Here is a 14,989-nt window from a genome sequence, read left to right as displayed (position 1 = left end):
ATACACCTTTTTCTTAGACCGAAGCGTATTTTGGGACCACTTTAGCGCGAACAATGGGACCCGCTGAACCGGATATGCCGGACGGCGCAAGGATCGAGTGATGCCGCGCGATCGTTCAAACAGGTTCAAGCAAGTGCAGCCAGTTGCATGGCCAAACTTCCGTTTGTCCGTTCCGAAAAATGGGCACCCGTACCCGCGCAGATAGGAGGGAGGTTGATGATGATAAAGGGAAAAGAAATGCAAACTATTTGCAATCTCGCATCAAACAGAGAGACCGAGACGCTTTGATAGCTACCCGGCTCCTCATCATCATCATCATCAAACATCAAACAAAACCTCGGAGGGCGATCTCAGCACACATAAGTGGCCATCATCATCATCGTCGTCTTTGCACCGTATCGTCGTCGTTGCCATCGTGCGGTGTTTTCTTTAAGATTTGTGCTGTGTTTTTCGACCTCTTTCCTTCTTAGTGGAGGGGTGTGTGGGAGGTTTGGATGATAAAATTATATCGTTCCCGGTATGCACCCCCTCCCCGCAGTCTCGGCGACTGGAACTGGGCTGAATTGTTTCCGGATGAGTTTTGAAAAATTGTGATCCATTCGAAGGGAATGGGGAGGCCCCCGGCCAAACAGCTGGGAGTGGGGAAGGGCCACCTAATGAAGGTCTGTGAAGAATTTCAAGTAGTTTTGAATACCAGCGTGTGGTTGTATGTGACCTTCGTACGAAAACTTGATTTTGTGCGACGCAACAGCGACAAGGAACTGGGGCCATATGTTTTGGAAGGGCCCCTGTGTGTGTGTGTGTGTGTGTGTGTGTGTGTGTGTGTGTATGTGTGTTTGCTTCAGCACTCCACGTTCTCGAGGTCGTTAGCAATACCTGTAGTCCTTTGTTAAGATGCTCGAAAGTCTCTTGCTTATTTTCTATTGCAATTACATAAACTCTACTTGAACGTGCCGTTGAACTTTCGTGGCGGTGCTATTGATTAGTACCGCTGCTCATCAAGGAATCTTCGCGTACACCGTGGTGCTTCACCTGTTGCCAATGTAAATCGGCACATTTAGAACACAATAACCAATTGAGACCGATCACGCCGTTTTTGACGTCCTATTGGGCTGCGCGACGTGTGTGGACACTATCTGTGCAAGATGTAAGACGAAAAGCCCTCCGTCGGTTAGACGTGGATAGAAGATGTTCAGGGGTTGTCGTCCGATGCTAGCAATTGATGAATTTGATAATAATTTATCGCAAACAAATGCGCCATTTCGTAATCGTTTGAAAAGGCATTCTTCTGCTGGTGTGGTCTCATTTTCGGGGCTTATCCTGCGTAAACAGCTGCATCAACAACACGTTCGAGGTCGGTTAAGAGACTCTGTCCGATTACGCGCTTACGTACGCTGAGTACGCATCTGTGTTCTGTAGCATCCGTCCTGTACATCGCCTATCAACACCGACAAAATATGAGACAAATGTGTATTTGCTAGCACAGCATGTTCGTGTGAAAATGGAAGATAGGGCAACATTGGACCTACATACATAAACCGTTCATCGGTACACTATCGGGGTAATTAATTTTTGATAATTGTTTGCCGAATCAATTGAGGAAATTGACCTGCGCTAATGACGGGCCCAACAAACGCTCCCTAGCAATAGCCCTAGATTGTGAATTGTGCGACGCTCTGAGAGATAAGCGGGCGCGGCTGCCTCGTTAACGGTAACCCGCGCGATAAGACATCTCCTCCGGCAGCTGGGAGAAGATGATTTTGGGGTGGGTGTAAAATAAACGAAGCATAGCGGTATCTATCTTCATATTTACAACCAAAAAGCGGGAATGGCAGCGCGATTAAAATGTTTTAAATTTATAGACTGTTTATACATACTGCCATTCTTTACCTACTGGTACAATGTTGTAATTGCACTAAAAAGTGCTTTTTTATATGACAATGTAAAGAAAATTGTAATTACTGCTGTTGTGTTTGGCGCTACACAATCCTTACTCAAGCTTCATGTGTATTGTACCCATTCCGCGCTAGCAATAGTTGCTGATTGCTGACTGAAACGAAGCACTTTAAATAGGACAGGAACAAAAAAATAATCCAGTATCATTCGTGCTTGAATAGCCGGATCGAGCCACGGCTTATCATCGGGTGGTGGATTTGTACTCCCTTTTTGCGTTGCACGTGGTAATCACGTCGCGTGAAGAAGGGGTGTGTTTGTCAAGTGCAACCTATTGGCACATGCCTGACGGCAGAATTATAATTGGTCTGTTTTTTTAAACCCCGGTGCTATGATTAATCGGATGAATGATTAAGGATCGGGAGCAAAGCGCATTTAGAGCCGTTTCCACCAGCACCGACCGGATTGCAGACATCTCCGATTCCGAAGCATATATGTTTATTTTACATTTACATTAATATATCGTGAAAAATGGTTTATATCTTTGTGTTTTGGTTGCTAGAGCGCTGATCGGCGACCAGTGCTGAGTATCATACGAGTGCATCGTAATAGTAGGAGGTTATTGTTTAGAGTTGTATGATTTCCACCTTGCGCTACCGTTGCCAGGGGCTGGAACACTACCGGCAGACTTGAACGAACTTCGACTTCAGCCCGAGCAGCAGCCCATACCCGGGTAGCGATGCCCATTTGATGCAGTTAATCTCCAGATACTTATCTGGATCGCGCGGTAGACACAGCTTTATTCCTACCCGTTCTGCAAAGAGGCACAGTGGCGATAGATTGCGAATAACGATTGCATGCGCACATGTACAGCGTGTTCCACTTTTGGCACACCGTGAGCCTAACTTACCATTCTGCGACACTGTGCCCTCTTCGGAGCTGGAGCTCGAATCGTCCGGAAGGCCCAAGTTGACGCCTATCCTCCAACGTCTGTCTTTGTCGAGAATGTATGCGTACTTGAGATTTCGGCGGCACCGCAACCCAACGGCGACGTACCGGCCGGAAGGTGAGAACGACAGCGATACAAAATTGGCGGTGAACTTGAACACAAAGATCGATTCGCCAAAGTTATCGCGCCGAAGGCTTCTTATTTCTGTTTAAAGCATTTTGTACAGCACAATAGAAAAGAAAATGGAAACAGGATATAAAAGTAAATTCATTGTAAATCTAGTTTGTGATAAGGAAGAAACGATTATGTGATTGCACGCAAGGACAACATACCCATCTCTTTGACGGATCGAAACCGGACGGAAGCGACATACTGTTCGCACTGTGAGATAGCAACGTTCGAATCGTTGTTGATCAGACAGATAGTTATCACATTTTTCCAGTCTAAAAAAAGGCAAAAATGAAGATTGTAGCGGTTTGTAAATCAAAACACGGCTTGGTTACACACCTTCCTTGAAGTCGGGCAGATCGTCCACATCGCCGTGGAACGAATCTAAATCCCAAGCCTGCAGCACGCAATGCTTCTCGGGCGATCGGGGCATTCCGCACATCTGAGAAATGTGATCCCACGTGTCGGGCAGTTCGGAGGGAGCAAGCGTATACAGCATGCGGCACACTTTGCGCAGCAGTTCGCCTAACAGGCTGAGATCAAACACATACCTGGAAAACAAAAACAAAAACGAAAGGCAGTGTGATGTGGTGAGCTAATCGTTGCTTGCGTTTTCCGACCGATTCGCGGAAAAGCACCCAAACCTACTTGATGTAGCTCCTATGGCCTTGGCATATGTAGTTTTGGCATATCTTTCTGAAGTAGCTTAGCGGTTGCGTGAACAGTACCGTGCCCGGCGACCACAATCTTTGGCTGATCTCGGTCGAAATACACATCGTGTTGCTGTACCGATTTCGCGTTAGCAGTCCTTCCTCCAGTGCGTCGATCTTGCGAATCAACGACATGAGTGTCAGATTTAGATTCGATTTCTGTGAAACGAAGCAAAAGATTAACCGATGCACGTCCTGGAAGTGCCCGTTGCGCGCATCGCACATTCCCCTTACCGTGCACTTGTCCGCCGGACCGACGGTCGGACTGCAGCGCACCTGCTCCCGCTTCTGGTTGATGGTTTGCAGCAGATGTATCCAGATAAGGCACTGCTTGCTCATTTCCAGCTGCAGCAGATGGTCGACCTGTGTCGACAGCGTCAGCTCGAGCTTGTCCAACATCAAGCTAAGGCTGCGCAGGAACGACACCATCAGATACTCCGGCTCGACCTCCTCCACGTTCTTGCCGATGCCCGCCATCACGTGCGTTTGCGTTTGCGAAATGCCAGTAATCAGCCGCAGATCCTGCGTCACGTGCAGGAAGCGACACTTGCAATCGCTGTACATTCCCGTCGTGTACGTTTTGTCGTTCTTCCAGTCCCAAAAGATCACCTCGTTCATGCTGGTGAGCAGCAGATAGTTTTCCGTCGGATGAAAGCAAAGCGATCCGATCGGTTCCGGCTCGTTCAGCGTGCCAACGAGATGGTTGTCCACGTACACCAGGACCGTACCGCCAAGCGTACCGAACGCGATGATTTGGTCGTTCGTTGGGTGAAAAGCCAGCGTCCACACGGACCGGTCGCCTGTGGGATATTTGACTAAAGGGAGCGCCGGAATTAGCTCTCCGGGGAATGTGTGTAGGGAAACGCGGTAATGAAATTATGCTCTTACCAACTTTCTGCAACGATGCCGTTTGAAACACATTGACGCTTCGATTGGTCTGTACGGTGGCAGTGAGCAGTCTGGAAAGGACAAATGATGTTAAGCATTTCGAGCCAACACTTCGCCTTGCTCTCCCGCAGCCACACACACACACTTACCCGTTATGGCTTTGTTCGATGTTGAAAACGGATTCCGTTTCACTGGCCAAATCGTTGATGGGCTAAAAAAAACCACGGCAGACAAAAAATGAACCGCATCAGTACCGCATAACAATAAAAAACATAAGCAACGCATCCAAGGAACTACTCCCGCACCTTACAAAGATCTTCCGTGCGCAGCCTGTTAAGCACCACCTGCTCGGCCACTTCAATCGCAAGCTGGTGAAACGTCTGCTCGCCACATCCGGCGCTGATGATGGCCGGGGTGGCCGACATTGCCGTCGCATTCCGTCGAATCTTGCGCGTCCGATAGCCCCGCTCACGGTTGTCTAGCTGGTACACGATATTACGATCGATTTTTTGCATCCTTTCGTTCGGCAGGTTTGCTGAAGCGGGCGGCAAAGATGGCTTGTACGGTGTTGGCAGCACTATTATTGGTTCTTACTCCGTGCCGGGTACCTTACTGCGTGCACACAAAGGAACGGGAAAGCGGAATTACTGTCCATTCCTTTTGCGGAGGGGCAGCGAGGGGAGCCGTTTTCGCGGACCAAGCAGATTTTGTGTGTCGCAAAGCCTCGCGGTACCCGTGGGGGGGAAAAAAGGTAAACAAAACTGCGTCCGACCCGCGACACCAATTTTTCAACTGTCAACTTGTCAAACTGACGTGTTTTGCGCAACCTTTCGGAAGGTTGTTTCGGCGCGTGTTGAAGAAGTGTCATTTAATTTTCGCGGTCTTTCACGACGAGTCGTTTTGAAATTTTTATTTTTGCAAAAAGAAAAAACCGGTAAAAAATTTGTTACGTATTTTACATTGATTCAATAATATTTCCAAAATCATTCACATCGCGGGCATAGTTTTGCTGAATTTCGTACTAAAAAATCCCAACCATCACCAATCATGCGAGGGACGATAGGGACGTCGAGTTGGATGAAGAGTTATCGTCGAAAAGCAAATCTTCCGAATGCTGCGAAACTACGCTATTGCATTGTTCTTCGTATTCGCGCGCCATCTTCGGTATACGAACAATCGGACAGTACCAATTGGTACGCCGCTCTAAACCCCATCCAACGTAGAAGCAGCGGAACTGTTCCCCATCGTTAAAGGTGCACAGTCCGGGCCACGTTTCCGACAGCCAGTACTGTAGCGCCTGTTCCTTCCGCTCCCACCAGCGTTCGGCCCTTTCCTGCAGCAACTCCTGATTGAAACCGACCACCGAGCTGTACATTCCGGACAGGCAACGCACGAGCGACAGGTTTGTCTCTGACCCATTGATGTGACAATCGCGATGGGACGAAATTTTGCAAACTAGCGCACGCAACAAATTCTTCTCCACGCCATCAAATGGCTTCACGATCTGGGGCACCGGTGCGTCCAGATTTCCCTGTAGAAAGGTGCGCAAACCCTCGGTGGCTTCGAGCTGCTCCAGAGTAATATCCGGTAAAACATGCCACGGTTGGGTGCGCGGATTTTGCGACACCAAAAACATTCGTTTGTTAAGCCGAGACTCTAGCTGGAGTCGTTCCAGCCGAATTCGCAGCATCGAGGCCGTCGAGTGTACGGAAAGGCGGGAAGCGGCGCACGGATCAGTTAGCATCGTGGAGCTTTCATCCGAGGAAGGTTCCCCAGAGATGCAAGACAACCGATCGATCAATTCTGTGAACATTGTTTCCATGTCCAGGCGACAGTACTGCTCTTCAATTTCCCTATCCACCAGCTGAAGCTTGTCTACGATGTGCTTCATCGCCGACTGAGCTAGATCTTCTAAAGACTCAGCAGTCAGGTGCTGCAAAATATCTTCACTGCTTTGCTGGAGCGTCTTGTCGAGAACAATCTCGATTATGTCGGTTACAATTTCCGGCCGTTCTCCAATCACGCCCCGGTAGGCACAGTACTCGACACTTTTCTCTCGCAGCTCCACCTCCAGGACATAGTAATCGCAATGCAGTGACCTCAGGATGCCCCAGAATTCGCACGACACCGCCCGCGGATGGTCGCGAAGCGTACGTTCTATTTGTGCGCTGATAAAGTAATCGTACCCACGGGGAAGATCCCACCCTATCGTGTTCAGTCCGCGATGAATTAACACAACAAGTTTTGAGTGATTGGAAACGGATTCATCCTCAATGTGGGTCAAGGCTTGCAACGTCTGCTTAGCCAGCTGTGCTTGCTTCAGCATCGCGCTATCATCCCGGCGACCAGGTAGCGGGAACGGATCCGGGTTTAAAAAATCAATTTTGGCTAGCCGACAATATTCCTCAAAATGATCAACTGCATCCGCCGGTGCATTTTCGAGTAAGTTTGTAACTAACCGTACCAGTAAATCGTACCTGCGTGCAGAACAAAGCAAGACGCAGAACGAAATATGGGCCAGACCTTTCGGCAACTTTTTACGTGGGTAGAATACTTACAAATTATCACCATTTTTACCGACCTGGCGACGCAGCAGCGCCTTGGAGCTGGATAGATTACTTTCAAGCGAATATTTGTCCTTCTTTTTCAAACACTCAAGCAGTTCCTTCTCGGTATGGTACACTTCGTTTGGGGCAAAGTCTTTGTACTCCATATTTTATCCGAGCCGAATTTTTAAACCTCTGTACAGTCCGATTTGCTCACCATGTTTCACCGTGCCAAAGCAAAAGCCTATGCGTACTAGATCCTGACGAAAAATTGAGCCAGGCTCATTGAACTTAAAACTCCATTTCGTTTCGGTTTCGCGTTGCCACTGTTGTGTTGTGAGATTGATATTTTTGTTTGCTTTAGATTATTGATAATTTTAATTTTTTCCCCTTTTTCTGTTGCCATAATTGCCATAATTGGAAGCGAAATACATTGACAGCGCGCTGTCACTGCAATGTCAAACCCGACTTCGCTCGGACACGAGCGAAAATGGCCACCTGTATTTCGCCGAGCACCGCCCTCCCGGTTCACCGCCCCGCGGGCCTAAAAGCTGCACGCCGACAGCTTCTTGCTGCAAATCTGACAATATGGCGACCTTTCGCTTGGTTTATAAAAATCCAATTCAGCACGTGTATCAAAGTGCCAAACTTCAATCGTGAAAACGTACGTGAAAAACGGGTGAAATTGGGCTGAAAAGTGTGTCTACAGTGAGCGGAAACCAGCGTCAACCGGCAGCGATACGAATACGAACGGGATTTGGTGTATTTAGCGTGAAAATCGCGTTTGTAAAGTTTTGGCCCCTGCACGACGTGAAGTGATGGACGGCAGACCACAAGGCTGATGCAAACGCGGCGCTGTCACTGCCCGCACTCTTTCGCAGATTCTCGATCCAAAGTTCGACTATCCCTGAAGATGGAGGGCAAGAGAGAAACACTGAAACTGGTGCAACAATGAAAGTGCTGAAAAAAGGCCAATTGCTGGGAGTAAAGAAAAGGCAGGAGTTGCGTTAAAATTAATGTGAAACTTAAAATCTGGTTTCCAGCGCACTTACAACACACCACCCTCCGTTCTTAGGGCGCAGTTGCAGTGCGCATTAGGAGGGTCCCCCCCGATTCCGTCATCCGAGGCTACGCGAAGAGTTGTCCGTGTGGAAAAGGCACATTTTTTAACCTTTTCTTGGAACAATCTTCAATCTTCTGTGGGCGGGATGTGGATTCGATGGGCTGTTATCCAAGCCTTTCGCATGTTGGATGGAATATTACACGTTCAAATGGGACGTACGGCTCGATCACACCGTGTGCGTGTGTTTCCTTTGTTACATCGCTCCATTGTCCTGTGGCGCCCGAGATGAAGCGCAGGGCGATGATACAGCAGCAGCAAGACGAGCGCGATGATACGGTGAAACGCTAATTTTAGCGCTTTTCACGATCGCCGAGAGCGATGTTTAGCTTGATAATGACATAGAAATTGCTCGACGGTCACCGAGTGTGGGACGATGGTTGATAAAGAGCGGTACGGGAAAGGCGACGAGGGGCGCGTATCCTTGGCGACAAATTTTCGAACAATTTTCACTGCAATGCGTGTTGTGCTGCAGAAGTAGAAGTATTGTGAGCGGCCCACATAGAAACACACACATTCATTTTACAGCTTCGTGGGCCCGCTAGACGATCCAGAAAGCAACGGCGAGGAACGGACCCGACAGCTTCAACGGGACCAGTTTGTGAGGTTAGGTTTTTGCTGGACTGGCGATGGCACAGAAAGTGTAACCATTTTGCCTACGGTGGTGCAAAAGGGATAGAACAATAGAGCGTAGTACGTTGCGAAACAGAGTGCGAGGGATGGAAAGATACGATTCATTGGGTTGGGAGAGGGAGGGGGGGGGCGTTCACGGAGAAGTTGGGCTGGCTCTCTGTACCAAGTTGTGCGGGGAAAAGCGCGCTTTATCCATGCTGCAGTCAACGCCGCACTGTGCGTGTTTTGTACCGTTATCGGGAAATTATGGATGTCCAGTGAAACGGCACACTCCAAAGAGGGAAACTGGAAGGAGGGGGAGGGGGGAGTGAAAGAAGCGATTTGCGCTCCCCCAAAAAGTGACAGAGTGCACTTTTGGGGTCACTGTCGCTAAGGCGGTCGATCGATAGCGCAAAACAGCTTGTGCCTGGCTGGTAGAGTAAATGTAATCACTCGCCTACGTGCTTGAAACCAGTTACGACAGCTCGCGCTGCATTTGTTCGAACGGGTGAAGACAGCGAGTGGCGTGCTAGTCACGTTGCTTAGATTTTGATAAATTTGTTCCAGGGCGCCCGGTTAGTCATCGATCGGACGGTTCGGGAAAGTGCAGTGACAGCAGAAATGAACCAACTTTATCGCTGCTTGTTCTTGTCTGCTTCTTAAAGTTTACTGTACGAGTAATTTCAGCAGACATTTACGATGCGGGGAAAGAGTGGTTGGGTGCTGTATTTCTTGTGCAGCGCGCTGGAAAAATATTCAGCAGCAAATTCATGCCCATTGTTCATTTCTTTACCATTATCCACAGTACCGCGCGGGACCAGTAATCTTGGGCTAGGGAAGAAACCCGCGGCTATGAAGAAACGATAGAGCGAAAGAGACAGTGAGAACAAGAGCGCAATGCCTCACGAAGCGGTGTAGAAAGAGCGAGACAGAGGATGCGTCACAAAAGTGACAGCTAGAAAGCGACGAAGGATGTCGGTTCCGGCCGGTATTTAGCCCCGTCGGAAGAGCGGTAGGCGCGAAAGAGAGCACACGAACGTCCGATTGGGGCAATGGAGCGCTTTTTGCGTGTTCTGCTGCTGATGATGCTGGGCCATTCGCTCGTCCCGCTCCCTCGCTCGCTCGCTTTCTCGCTCTCTCAGGCGTTGAGTCATGGATGGTCGAAGCGCTCTGCTGGCTAAGTTCGTGGCTACGCCATGCTTAGACAGTTTTGACAGAACGAAGCTAACGAGGGTAACACACGCAAGAAAGGGTTTGTAAAATTACTACGTTTTAGGTTGTAAAAATTGTAACTGAACATAAGCCAGCCAACGGGGGAGCTCACTTAGGCGGTTGTGGAAGTTATTTTAGTGCAAAATATGGTATTGATAACTTCAGCGAGAAATAGCAGCAGGTTTTGTGTGGATGTATTGCGTTTCCATGTGCAATCTGATAACATCATGATGGTGCCCGTTCGGAATTCGATTGCTTCGATTGATTCGAACAAATCAGTGAAATCTTACAAGAGAAGAAATCAGACTCGCCGAAAGTTTCTTCACAACCGCATGGGTTACTCATCTTACCGGGGTGCAATTATACGTCATCACACAGACGCCGCCATGGACGGTCAACGCTCTTGCGTGACGATTCCACTGGGTAGGGAAGGGATAGGGCGACTCTGGCAGCGCGTTTGTCCTACGTATATTGTGTGGTGCTTCATTTTATCTGCGTACATCCTTTAAGAACACGAGCAAAAAAGGACACCCACCATCGTCACCAAGGTCGTTTCGTGTTCGTATTTGCGCTGTCGGTCCTGGTATTCACGTTCGTGTGTCCTAAGCAGTAGAAAGAAACTAGTGAAATATTTTAAATAGCGTCACGCGAGTACTACTCCACACAAACACACATACACATACGCCGCTCTTGTATAGATTGCGTATGTTGACGAGGATAAATGTTTCGTTACTTTCTCTTTTTCTCGCACAATTCGGTCTAATGCTGTTCGATTCAATGATGATGATTGTGTGGATACGCACAAAAATCATTACAATCTGCTTTTAAGACGGCAGAATGTGTATCAAACTTAGTAGACACTGAGTTGCTCGTCTCGTTTCAACTTTCGGACAAATCGAACTATTCAAGTAAAAAATTAATTATCCGCTACGTTCGAGCGTAAAGTTGTAAGCACGTAAAATGTAAGAAATGACAAGAGATGTCCTAGCTGGAGGACGAGTAAGAAAAGACGTAGAAGCGCGTGATATGTGTGTGTGTGTGTGTTTGTGTGTAAACAACTGTAGATGAAGCGTGGTGGTGGTGTACTGCGCGAACGCTTGTTCTGCTTGCTTGGGAACGGAAAGGATCCTCAACACAGGGACACAGTCAATAGGACAGTGGGAGCATGGTCAATAGGAATTTGTTCAATCTAAAATCTAATAACATCCTGTCTTTCTCATTACCGATTATAACAACGTCATCGCCGCAGATGGATGACAACCGCCAGGAGCAGACGTACGATGGACCCGCCGGCATGAACCCAGACGGCATCATCGAGTCGAACTATAGCGAGTCTTATGACAACTTCGACCAGATGGGTCTGCGTGAGGAGCTCCTCCGCGGTATTTACGCATACGGTTTCGAGAAACCGTCTGCCATCCAGCAGCGCGCCATTGTGCCGTGCGTGAAAGGAAGCGATGTAATCGCACAAGCTCAGTCCGGTAAGTGTTGTTGGTTGCCGCGTTTTGGGGAATCTGCCAGAGAGGAGAGCGTGTGTGTTGTATTGGTCTGTAGTCACGCAACAGCAACAAAACTCGGTGTGTGTTAGGTCGAGAAAGAAGAGGGTGAGCAGGGGGTCATCGTTGACGACACAATAAGGGTCAAACGGAGTAGCAGTGCGCCACCGAAAGGAAAGCCGGAATATGTGTGTTTTCCGAAGGAGCATGCGTTCTTCAAGAAACAAGCGTGCACGGCCGGTATGGTCAGAGACCTCAAACACAAAATATCGATTTTTACAAATAATGTACATTGTAAGCAGCGGGATGTGGTATGTGGTAGTATTCAGCCGTTCGGTAATAGTGTTTGACATTAGGAGACTTTCTAAGAACAAGTTAGGATGAAGATAAAATTTAATGTTGTGAAAAGAGTTACAATTGAAATAGAAGGTCCAATTATTTAAATTTAGCAAAATTAGGGTCCGTTTTGTTTGTGCTGTGGCAACCAAATCAATATATGTTCCTATTTTGTAAGCATCACTTTTTGAACACATAGGTAAAATCGTAACCTAATCCATTCTTACCTCAAAATGTGGTGCAAGATCAACCAGAAAAAGTACGCAATTTTGGAAATGTATGATCGAAAGTTCTAAATGGTCATATGTTTGTAAATGTGTTCTACAGCTACAGCTACACACAGCAAAATTCAACAAAAGCAAGGAAAAGGGCAATTAAATTTAAAATAAAGGGTCCATTTATTTAAATTTAGCAAAATTAGGGTTCGTTTTGTTTGTGCTATTGCGATGTTTCTACCAAACCAATATATGTTCGTATTTTGTAAGCATCGCTTTTTGAACACATAGGTAAAATCGTAACCAAATCCATTCTTACCTCAAAAAGTGGTGCAAGATCAACCAGAAAAGTACGCAATTTTGGAAATGTATGATCGAAAGCTCTAAATGGTCATATGTTTGTAAATGTGTTCTACAGCTACAGCTACACACAGTCAAATTCAAATGTGTGGTGTGAATTAAATTCGTTTTTTTTTAACTAACGCTTTTCCCGTTCCTTTCACTTACGCTGTACCCTTTCTCTCCTCCCGCATCGCAGGTACTGGAAAGACTGCTACATTTTCCATTGCGATCTTGCAGCAGATCAAGACCGAGATTCCGGACTGCCAGGCGCTGATTCTGGCCCCGACGCGCGAGTTGGCCTCGCAGATCCAGAAGGTCGTCATCTCGCTGGGTGACTTCCTGAAGGCGCAGTGCCACGCCTGCATCGGCGGCACCAACGTGCGCGACGATATGCGCCGCCTGGAGCAGGGCTGCCATATCGTGGTCGGTACGCCCGGTCGTGTCCACGACATGATCTCGCGCAACGTGCTGCAGCCGAAGAACATCAAGATGTTCGTGCTTGACGAAGCCGACGAGATGTTGTCGCGCGGTTTCAAGGACCAGATTCAGGACGTGTTCCAGAAGCTGCCGGCGGACGTGCAGGTCATCCTGCTGTCCGCTACGATGCCGGCGGATGTGCTCGAGGTGTCCCAGCACTTCATGCGCAACCCGGTCAAGATTCTGGTGAAGAAGGAGGAGCTGACCCTGGAAGGTATCCGGCAGTTCTACGTCGACGTGAAGTACGAGGACTGGAAGATCGGCACGCTGTGCGATCTGTACGACACGCTGTCGATCACGCAGGCGGTCATATTCTGCAACACCCGCCGCAAGGTCGACCAGCTGACCGAGCAGATGACGGAGAAGACGTTCACCGTGTCCGCCATGCACGGCGACATGGAGCAGCGCGATCGCGATCTGATCATGAAGCAGTTCCGTACCGGCTCGTCGCGTGTCCTGATCACCACGGATCTGCTCGCCCGTGGTATCGATGTGCAGCAGGTATCACTAGTTATTAATTATGACCTTCCAACGCTGCGGGAGAATTACATTCATAGGTAGGTGTGCAGCGGGGACAACCGCCCCGCGGTGGCCTTTGTTAACCAACTCAGTTTGTCGCCTCTAACATGTTCGCGATTTTTTTTCCGATCCATTTTAGAATTGGACGTGGTGGACGTTTCGGTCGTAAGGGAGTTGCTATCAACTTCGTCACCGAACAGGACAAGCGGGTTCTCGCCGATATCGAGAAGCATTACAACACTACCATCGAGGAAATGCCAGCCAATCTGGCCGATATGATTTAAATTGCGGAAGTGCGAAATATTTTTGTTGTCTTTCCCCTCAAAAACGAAGAAACGAGCAAAGATAAATAACAACAGCAGCAGCAGCAGCAGGCCAGCGCCGCGCACCCGCATATAATAACCAAGAGTGTGTTGTCTCTCTCTCTCTCTTTCTCTCTTCGTTCTTCCGGGTGTACTGTTGTGGTTTGTTGTGTGGCCGGGGGTGGTGGGTGGTGGTGTGTTAGTAACTAAATATTGTAAGAAAGATTCCAGAGACATTTACGGAAAAGAAACAAGACGCGCGAGTGGCGGAAGCGCAGTGTAGCGTCCGAGAGGGGAGGAATACAGGGAAGGAGTGTGAGGGAAGGGGAGAGTGTATTCGAGTCGCGTGCGTGAATCCAGCACCTCCACATTGCCGCCGGTCTGCGGGGAGAAAACTACACCAGTAGCGCGCCGGAAGATTGCGATCGATCGAGCGACGAGCGAGAGCAGCAAGAGAAGCAACAAATTCCGCAAATGGTAGCAGATCCAGTAATAATAACAACGCAGGAGAGAAGAATTGACACAAGGATACAGCAGATTTAGCAACCCAGCAGTCCGCAGTAGCAGCAGCAGGGGCACCCCATTTAGCGCCGCGGCTGTCTACGGAGAAAGAACATCCAGAAGAACAACAGCCACGTCCTTTCTATATAAACAAAAATAAAAAAAAATCACGGTGTAAAAGGAATTAATAACAGAAGAAAGCCCTAAATCTACTACTTTTATTGCTAATAAAATTATTCAAACCAACCAACACAACAACCAAGCTGCGGTGGCAGCAGAAAGACGATAAGCCTTGTTGGGATGTAATTATGGCAAGAAACCGAGACGTGATGTCCATGAGAACGCAAGCAAATCCTTCACACTGAAATACTGCTCGGGGAATCGAATTCAATTTTGGGAAGCATTACGAATAGGACGAATCAATCACATTCCGATCACAATCGATTTCCGATATGATAGATGCTGTTCCGCTGAAGGCGAAAGCTAAGAAAGAAACGGAACGGATTTTAAAAATATAGAAAATGAGTATTTCATCGTATCAAGGAAATAACGTACTACCAAAGCATGTCGAAAAAATTTAAAATCAAGTTCCGCCATCCGTAATACACGCTAGATGGCGCTGTTGGGGTTATTTCCATCTAGCACTTCCGGTAATCATTTCGCGACAACTAAAATAACCTCCAGGCTGTATCATGCACCTCAT

The 14,989-nt window shown here is 48.1% G+C and overlaps 3 protein-coding genes across 3 annotated transcripts; 1 reads left to right on the top strand and 2 right to left on the bottom strand.

Moving 5' to 3' along the window:
• Positions 1-2,327: 2,327 nt before the first annotated feature.
• Positions 2,328-5,408, bottom strand: LOC120900372. Its single transcript, XM_040307271.1, has 9 exons — positions 4,914-5,408; positions 4,758-4,819; positions 4,609-4,679; positions 3,955-4,535; positions 3,659-3,879; positions 3,350-3,561; positions 3,175-3,285; positions 2,804-3,046; positions 2,328-2,707 (listed from the first exon to the last, which is right to left on the bottom strand). Exons 1-9 carry the CDS (start codon positions 5,121-5,123, stop codon positions 2,571-2,573), a joined length of 1,848 nt encoding a protein of 615 aa, XP_040163205.1. The 5' UTR covers positions 5,124-5,408; the 3' UTR covers positions 2,328-2,570.
• Positions 5,409-5,503: 95 nt separating this feature from the next.
• On the bottom strand, positions 5,504-7,460 carry LOC120900373. The gene is made up of 2 exons (XM_040307272.1): positions 7,167-7,460; positions 5,504-7,085 (listed from the first exon to the last, which is right to left on the bottom strand). Exons 1-2 carry the CDS (start codon positions 7,319-7,321, stop codon positions 5,654-5,656), a joined length of 1,587 nt encoding a protein of 528 aa, XP_040163206.1. The 5' UTR covers positions 7,322-7,460; the 3' UTR covers positions 5,504-5,653.
• A 225-nt stretch (positions 7,461-7,685) lies between these two features.
• On the top strand, positions 7,686-14,544 carry LOC120900374 (eukaryotic initiation factor 4A). The gene is made up of 4 exons (XM_040307273.1): positions 7,686-7,818; positions 11,348-11,579; positions 12,684-13,521; positions 13,623-14,544. The coding sequence occupies exons 2-4, from the start codon at positions 11,348-11,350 to the stop codon at positions 13,765-13,767; spliced, it is 1,215 nt and encodes a 404-aa protein (XP_040163207.1). The 5' UTR covers positions 7,686-7,818; the 3' UTR covers positions 13,768-14,544.
• The last annotated feature ends 445 nt before the right edge of the window (positions 14,545-14,989 follow it).

This window comes from Anopheles arabiensis, chromosome 3 (genome assembly GCF_016920715.1).
Source record: "Anopheles arabiensis isolate DONGOLA chromosome 3, AaraD3, whole genome shotgun sequence".
In the NCBI taxonomy this organism is placed as follows: domain Eukaryota; kingdom Metazoa; phylum Arthropoda; class Insecta; order Diptera; family Culicidae; genus Anopheles; species Anopheles arabiensis.
This window is presented reverse-complemented; position numbering and strand designations above follow the sequence as displayed.